Source organism: Gavialis gangeticus, unplaced genomic scaffold (assembly GCF_001723915.1).
Source record: "Gavialis gangeticus isolate Ggan-Ray unplaced genomic scaffold, GavGan_comp1, whole genome shotgun sequence".
In the NCBI taxonomy this organism is placed as follows: Eukaryota; Metazoa; Chordata; order Crocodylia; family Gavialidae; genus Gavialis; species Gavialis gangeticus.
Genome location: NW_017728964.1, coordinates 1,905,417 through 1,914,333, shown reverse-complemented (window position 1 = coordinate 1,914,333; position 8,917 = coordinate 1,905,417). Strand labels below are relative to the sequence as shown.

Genomic DNA, 8,917 nt, shown 5'->3' with positions numbered 1-8,917 from the left:
CTGAAATGAGGAACAAGTAGGATTAGCTGGCAAAGATAGCCTATGATTTAATTGGTATTACAGAGACTTGTTGAGACAACTCATAACTGAAACATTAACATTAAGAGATATACTTCATTTTGGGCAGATAAGTTTGGGAACAAAGTATTACATTATATGTCAAAAATATATACACTTGTTCTCTGGCAGAGGATGAAGAACATAGCAGATTGGCATGTATTTGGGTGAAGGGAAAGGTGGAAAAGAATAGTTTTGATGTTATTTGAAATGTGTTATGGTATGCCTGGAAGTGGGTGTCAGGAGCACTGCCAGGCAGCCCAACAGGGCTAATTGGTTAGTTAGCCAAACCTGCTTAGGGCTCTGATTACCCAGCTAATGAACTAGATGGCCACTGTTAGGACCTCCAGAGTGACTGATGGAGAGAGCAGCCTCCCCATTTACCCTTTTGGCAGCAGATTGAAGACAAACCAACAGTTCTGTAGAAGGTCTGCTGTGGGAATACTCCCTGAATTGCTTCTTGCCTTTTGTCAGCTGAGATTGGGTGCACACCTGAATTTACAGATGCTGGGGAGGGATCCCAAGTGGCTGCAGCAAGGGGCGACAGAGGAGGAGACTGCAGGAACATCCTGATCATCTGGATCTGCATACACCTATGTGGTGAGAGCAGATCCAGTGGTTTTGTACATGGTAATAGGTGTGAACTGCGCAATCGGAGGACAAGATATGGCAGCAAATGACCCTGGCCATAATAACGAATGGCAAATCAAGAATCAACATTGGAAGAAGGCTAGGTAGATGGAGGACAAGGAACAGTGGTGGACCAACAGGTAATGGCAATCGGAGGATGGACTACTGCATGTGATGAGCAACAGATGGCAAACAGAGGATGGAAAATGGCTGGAGTACAGTGATTTTTCAGCTTGCAGAGGACAGACCAAAGCAGTGAGGAGTAGGGGACGACAGGTTCTGGTACAAGCAATCTTGGGTGCAGCAGAAGCAACTGAGAGAGCAGAGATGACCCCGTACGAGTTTTGCTATGACATTGTACTTGGGGTGCTGAAAGTACAGCCCGGTGCTTTGAACAGTTTGATAACACTTCAAAATAACAAGTTGTGGGAGTTGAACTTCAGCAATACCAGGGCATATGAACAATTTTGAGAAAGATACTGAGGAACAAAACAGACTGGAATTAAAGTGGATACAGCTTGCGGGTTCAGAGATGGTGAGAGAATGGGTGGTTACAATCAGAATGCTTTATGATCTAGTTCACTTAGAAGATGTGGAAATCTGGTTAAGCACATCTTGTGAGATGGTGGATTTTGTGGACAAACCACAGGATGTTTTTTGCATATGAAGAGGAGCATGGAGGGTGAATGTATTACTGAAAGCAGATCCCATGAACACAGAAGGAATCTAGAATTTCCCTCAGTGATCACATTAGGCATGCATCCTGGATTTGTGATTTACTTTGTGCAACATATAGTGTTCAACAAGTGTGAGGAGACAAGCCACCTGGCACTCCACTGCCTTCAAACCATCTGTTTTAACTATGAGGAGAAGAGGCACGTGACAGGGAAGTGCCAGGGAAAAGGAACTTGAATTTGTGTGGGAAGGAGAGGCATGTATTTTGGACATGCCCCAAGTCCTTTTCAAGTAAAAAAAGATTCCCAAAACCAGCACAAGAAGAGGAATTAAGGAAAGAAAGAAAGAAAGAAGAGCCAGGAGAGGTGGAATGGACACCTGAGAGGGAGGAAGAGGGAGATGACCTTGAGATTAACATAGAAGAGGTGGATCAAGGCACAGAAAAACTGGGGAAGGAGATGGACACAAGATATAGGGGGAGTGGAAAAACAGAAGTGAAACCAGGAAGGAAGGTGAATAAGATCAGGAGGGGGAAGGAAAGAAAGTGGGAGAGTCAGAGGAGAAGGAAGAAGAAAGGGAAATTGGCAGGAAAGATTAATAAAAAGAGTGAAAAAGGGAAGAAGCCTAAGACAAGTTGAGATAGGGGAGCAGAAGGGGGACCTGGGGAGGATCCAGATTTCCCCCGCTATCAGATGGGTGACAAAGATATTGAAGAAAGAGATAGGTAAAGCACTGGAGAAGTTTTTAGATAAACAAAGAATCAAACATTTTGAGGAGGCAATGGGAATCTGATTAAGGGAGGAGGAGGATGACCCAAACATTACTGCATTTTTAGCAGTGGCACTGTTTAATGTGAGAAATGATTTTACTTGGAAGTTGTGGGATTGGGTAGAGACCTTCCTGGACTATGTGAATGCAGATCTTTTGTGCTGGCAAGAGTGTGGGCAGCCAAGTAACCTGGATCACAGCACTTTTGAGAGTGATCATAGCACTTTTGAAGTGAAGGTGGAGGGCACCCGTGGTGGTCGGGTACGCATGGGAATAGGGTGGCAGACGAAAATTGTGAGTGGCGGGAGTGATTGGTAGCAGACTGTTGCACATGATGGAGGAGGATGGGGGAACAGAAATAGATTTTTTTTTAATGTCTACACACCTCTGGAGAGACCCCAGGTGCCAGCTCTTTCGGGAAGTGGCAATTTGTGTGGTGAGTGGAAGGGCCTGGGTGGTGGCTAGGGATTTTAACTGTATAACCAGTTGAGCGATAGACAAAAAAGGAGGACAGGCTAGGGGTTTGGATAGCATGGGAAGGGTGCTGTGTAACATTTTAAAAGAGGCAGTTTTAAAAGATGCTTGAGTGCAAGGGAAGAAAAATTGGTTACAAGAGTGGACCCCAGAGCATAGGTGTACTCTCATTGATTTTATTTGTATCTCAAAAGATTGTAAAGCAATCAAGAAGGCCACTTACATCCTGGTCCTTACAGCAGGTTGCTTAACCTGCTAAATTCTGTAAGTGGGTTCAGTCACTGAGGAGCTCCTCAGCCAGTGTGCCCAAGCAAAGCACAATCTTTTAAATAAACCAACAAACAAACAAAGCCAAATCATTCTGCCCTCTCCCAGACACAAGGAGGGAAGCCTGTTTGCTCTGGTCCCAGCCCCACAGCTTATCCTGTCCTTGCAGCACCCTGGTTCTACTCACTTCTTGCTTCCTCCTCTCCCTTGCTTACCCTTTTGGAAACTTTTACAGCTTCCAGTGGGACAGTCCCTGCTTCTCCAAATGTCCCACAATTGGGCTTTCTCAACAAGGCTGGCTGTTCCTTCTAAAAGAGACTGTTACACCATCAGGAAGAAGATATGGATGAGGCACTCTTCAAGGAGCTAAAAAAATTATGCAAACATTAGGTTCCATGAGAGGACAAAAGATAAAGGAGCCCAGGAGGGATCAGAGTTTCTAAAATACATGGTACTGGAAGCTCAAAAAAAAGCTACTCTGACATGATGGAAGCACAAGAACAGCAGGAGACCATTATGGCTGCAAAAGAAGCTTCTTGGATGCTTCAAAATCAAAATGGAAACATACAAACAATGGAAGGTCAGCAGGTCACTAAGGAAGCATACCAGCAAAGAGCAAAAACTGTCATGAACGCAAAGATAAAAATGAGTTACATCTGGCAATGGAAGTTAAGGACAGCAAGAAGTGGGGTCTATACATACATTGGTCGGAAATGAAGAGCTAAGAAACTTCTGAGTCAACTTAAATAGGGTGAGTTATTAACAAAACACACAGAGGAGGAATTGTTCAGTCTTCACAAAAAAAAAAAAAAAGCTGCAACCAGGCAGCTAATAAAAATCATATAGACAAGGAAGGGAAAAGGCTGAGGATCCTGATAATAAAAGAAAACTTCAGAGAGCTTTTGAATTAATTCAAGTCAGCATGGCTTGATGAAATTCATCCCACAGTATTCTTTGCTGAATAGCAAATCCATCCACATAGCAGCCTACAAATTTCTTGCCAACAATTTCTGTCTGTCCACAACAACTGCCAACATGTCAATAAAACCCAGTGGATATCTCCTTTTATTTCCAGTTTTTTTGAAGTCTTTGGTGTGCTAATCCTGCAAAGGACAGAAGCTCATTGCAGGCACTTCAGAGAAGGAAATAAAGCCAAACCAAGTCATAGCACTGCTAAACAAAAAAAAGATATTCTCCAGGAGGGAAAGGATGGCTGCTGGGGTAATAAAGTGCATTGTTCCTATTAAGGAAGTGAAGTTATCAGTCACCAGTAGGGTGGCCATCATAGAGGACAGTCTGGTTGTCCTCTGCCCTCTATTGATATGAAACCAGGCACCTTTGTCCTCTATTTTTTTCATCAACAAGGCGCTGCGCAAAGTCTGGAACTTGATTTTACAAAATCAGAAGCCCAATGAAAACTGCCTAGTTGTAAATCTTGTGAGTGTTTTCCCGGAAATCAGAAGAAATCTAAATGTAAATTGTAGTTTGGGGAGGTATGGGGTCATCTTATCATTTAGGGATATTGACTGAGCATAACTGGAAGTAAGAAAGTGCTATGCCCTTAGGGAAGCTATTGAGAATGGTAGGACCAGGCAGTGGTAGGAAGCTGTACTCTGGTGTGGGTGGATCCTGGTTACCAAAGATTTTGTCTGGCTTTTTATGTATGGTACATTCTGTGATCCTGTAAGTACACAGGGATTGATGGCTGAGAGTCAGTAGTGGCCACAGTCAGGTGTATTTGCATCAACCTCATAAAATGATAATTAAGATATTGGATTGCAGAGGCATGTTAAAATCACTGTCCTAAAATTCACAATAATCCAATTACAATGCATCATGCTGATTTTTGGAACAATGCAAATCCATACATTTCAGTTCTGTGTATACACTAGAAAAAGGCTATGTCATCAGAGTGGTCATGATAGAAAATAGAGTTAAACTAATATGCAGGCAAATGAGACAAAGTTACCAAAGAGACAATATTTCTTTCCATTATCTTACCTTCTCTTCCTTGGTAGCTCCTCCTCCTTCACCAACATTTGTGTCATGAGGTTGCATCTCTAACACAGTGCGGAAGAGTTTCTCCGAGGTTTGAGTTAAGAACCCAATTTCAGCATTTGGATGGAGACCATAAAGATATGGAGACTCAGCAGGTAGGGCATCATCTATATACTACACAGGAAGACCAGACCTCATATGAGTGATATACAATATATGGGTTTTGCCCTAGGGGCAGGATTCTATTTCCCTCTATGAACCTGAATGGCAGTTTTCTGGCCACATAAGTGACATTTTTTGGCACCAAAATACTGAACCTTTTCCTGGGAATTTATTTTCTAGTAATGGCAAGTCTTACCAGTTTTATTGTTAATAAAAACAACCTAATACACTTGTCCCTGATGCTACCTTTACATATAAAGAACAGATTAAATCAGTAACTGTATCTTCAAGAATCCTACTTTCTCTTCACAGCAGACCAAAACAAAAAAAAAAAGGTTGAAAGACCCATTTTAGCAAACAGCACGTGGATGTAGTTTTTCATGAGACCGTCTCAAGTCCCAGGAGCCAATAAAATTGTTTTATTACTGCAGGACTGTCCAGCTGGTGGTCTGTGGGCTGCATGCAGGCCTCCAAGTCTCCATGATCCTGGTCTGTGCACTGTTCCCCACACCACTAGCTGTTGTTGCCATAGTTGGAGGCTCCGGCTTTCCCCTCTCCCCTCCAGCTTCTGCATCCCACCCTTACTCCTGGTGGCAGGGTGGGGCTGAGGGAGTCCATGGCTGAGTGCTTGAGGGAACCTGGGGACCTCATGAAGCACAGGATCACCAGCATGATATGGCTTGGGAGGCACACAGTGCTGTGTGTGGGGCATGAGGCATTGGCATGGTGTAGTGTGGGAACCACATGGCATGATGCAGCATGTGGCCACTAAGAAAATTGACAGCCCTGTATTAACAGAATGTATGAACAGTATGAGCTCATGATGAAGTATCAAATTACCATTAAACTTAGATTCTATACATGGAGAATTATAAATTTCCATTTCCAGCGGTGGGAAAGGAAAGTGGCCAGGTAGTGGGGGGGGAGGGGCAGCCTTCTTGGTCTCCTTACACTTCCCCCCCAGACTGTACACTGCGGGTCTCTCCTCTGTGCCCTTCCCCACTGCATGGTGCAGTCTCTCCCACACTTTTCTCACCACACACCCCTATCCCTCCTCCACGAACCACCGTATCCCAAGTCAGGCAGCAGATCAGCTCTGCCTTCAGCCCCAATCCGAAACCTAAAGCCAGAGCTGAGCTGTGACTGCACCAGGCTGGTACTTGAATCTAAAATGAGACATTTTTTTCCCCTCGCATGGTGATTATGGAAAAAAAAATCATCTTGGGGTGATATTATATGTTACGATTAGACCATGTAAGAGCACTTAAAACTTGAATGATCTCACATTGAGGCTTGTTAACAAGCGTTAAGTGCTCTCTAGGTATCTTAAAGGTATGCCACTTTGGGCAAGGGCTATCTCTGAGCTGTTACGCATTCTGAGTTAAGTTAGGATTTATTACACAGTAGTTTTTGGCAGCTCCTCAAGCTCTTAACACCTTGATTCTCCATGCATTAACATCTGAAATTAGTTTTAAGTACTTGTTAGGCAGCTCAAAGTTATGTTACTCCAGGACAGGATTATCTCTGATTCCTGTTACCCAGCTCATGTTACACTAAGGTGTAACCACTCTACCTTAGTGTAAACACCCCTACACATCCCACCCCACCATTGCCCCACTGTTCCCTCCTGTCCTCCCCAGTACCCCAGATCCATGCTCACTGCTTCCCACTTACTTGATTCTGCCTGTGCTGGCTGTCCCAATGGAGCAGGCAGGGCAGGGTTAACCCTCAGCCACCACTCTGAGGGGCAGGAGAAGAGCCCCTGCAGGAGGGGAGAACTGGGGAAGCCCCAGGGGGGAAGAGGGCAAGGGGGAATCTTGGAATGGGAGTGGCAGGGGTTCTTACCTTTCAGTCCTCCAGACCCCTGCAGGCCTGAATGTGTGACTGCTCCAAACTTGAGCTAGCGCTAACACTCACTAATATTTGTGCAGCTCACAGTGTAATGTGTAACAAGGCCCTTAATTTCTGTTCACCTGAGATAAAACCACCAATCTACAGTCCTCCAGTATCCCAGGAGGCACTGTTCCCAAGTGGACTAGCTATCATCCAGGACTCTATGGGCACCTATACACTTGCCCCATGCATACTCCAATATATGCTATTTACCAAACTCCAGCAGCCTCAGCGTCACATGTATTCAGTGTCCTTATACTTCAGAATGGAGGTGGGGTGCTTTAACTAAAGCTTGTCAAATGAACTTTAGTTAAATTGCCCTCGCTTCCATTTTGAAGCACAGGATGAGATGCGGCAGGTGCTTTAATTAAAGCAGCTCCAGAGAGCCACTGTAATTAAAGTGTCCCTTACCCCTACTCCGGAGCACATGTAAAGATGTCTTATGACGCGGGACTGACAGCTAGGGATAGTTGGGCAGTGGGTGAGTGGGGAGAAGATGAGAGGGGAGAGAGGAAAAAGGGGTAGAAGGTGTAATGATAGGGGTAGAAGGGGTGTCTTTAACAGAGGCAGAGTCAGAGACAGAACTGGAGAGAGAGGGTCTGATGGTTGTGTGCATCTGTGCTGTTAGCATGAATAAAGAAGCCTTTTAGTAAAAGGAGGTCCTGCCACTATAAACAGAACCTACAACACAGCATGGAGGAGTGATTGAAAACAGGTGACTATTGCATGGAGTGAGCTTTAAGAGAAAAAAAAGAAAAAAATGGAACAGCTATGGGCTTCAGCAGGGCTGAAATTCTCTAGGCATGTGGCAGAGAACTGGAAAAGGTTTGCATAACAATTCAATCTATATATGAGGGCAAGTGGAGACACTGAGAAGTTACCAAAAGGTATTTTTCTGACTATAACAGGTGCTGAGGTGCTGGATGATTTTAACAGTCCAACAAAGCATACTGATTGTGAGACAGTGCTCAAAAAGCTTAAGGAGTACTGCATGCCAAAGAAGAACAAGACTTTAGAAAGATATCAATTCCATATGAGGTTACAAAGAGAGAGAAACCTTTGAGGAATTTGAAAAGGATTTCAGAATGCTAAGTCAATCTTGCAATTTTGGAAAAGTTACAGACTTAATGATTAAAAATAAGATAAAAATAGGGATCATAAACATGCAGCTCAGGAAAAGACTGCTGAAGGATCCGGATCGCCAGCTAGATGAAGCAATCAGCATGCACATAATAGCAGATATCACCTGGGCTAAAAGGAAATCTTTGAAAGGAAGGCCAGATGCTGAAATTGTTGATGGAATAATGAACTCTCCCAGAAAAGAACAGAGATAAAACAGAAATTGCAAGGCAAGACCTGAAAAATGCTATCAGGTAAAACTGAAGAAAAGCAGTATAAAGAGCTATATAAGCTGTGGTAACAAACAGAGACCACAGCAATATCTTGCTTTTGGACAACACTGCAACAAATGCATAAGACTGAACCATTTTGCTACAGTGTGCAAAAGAGAGGACTAAAGGCACAGAAAGGAACGCAAGTAAGCATTGTACACAGAGATGATCCCAGCAGGGAACAGGGCCCAGGGCAAAGCAGCCTGCATGGGGCTCCCCTCCCCATCCCACAGCACACTTATGCTGGGGAGTGAAAGCCCTGGCACACCGAAGGTGGCAGGACAGGTGGCGTCTGGAACTTCTGGCTGCAACAAGCACAGAGCTGTCCAACCCATCAAGCGGGTGGGCTAAACTGCATCCACGGCCTCTCCACCCAGCTCTGCGGGGCCCTCCCAAAGTGTGGGACCCACGGCGGTTGCCCCAATTTGCCCCCCACTAGGGACGGCCCTGACTGTACAGCAAGATGAACTGCAATATTGCAATCAGCAATGAAGAGGAGCTGTATGTAGGAATAATACAAGTTAGCTCCACCCCCCACCTGCCCCAAGTTCCCCCGACCCCTGGCCTGGCTGGCTCCATCCTCCCCATCCCCCCAAGGCCCC

The 8,917-nt window shown here is 44.7% G+C and overlaps 1 protein-coding gene across 1 annotated transcript in view; it reads right to left on the bottom strand.

Moving 5' to 3' along the window:
- Window positions 1–8,917, bottom strand: part of DNAH9 (dynein axonemal heavy chain 9) — a 609,139-nt gene that overhangs the window by 53,800 nt on the left and 546,422 nt on the right. The window contains exon 64 of the mRNA XM_019501495.1: window positions 4,873–5,043. Within this exon, the coding sequence (XP_019357040.1) occupies window positions 4,873–5,043 (171 nt within the window). The remainder of the gene's footprint in view (window positions 1–4,872; window positions 5,044–8,917) is intronic.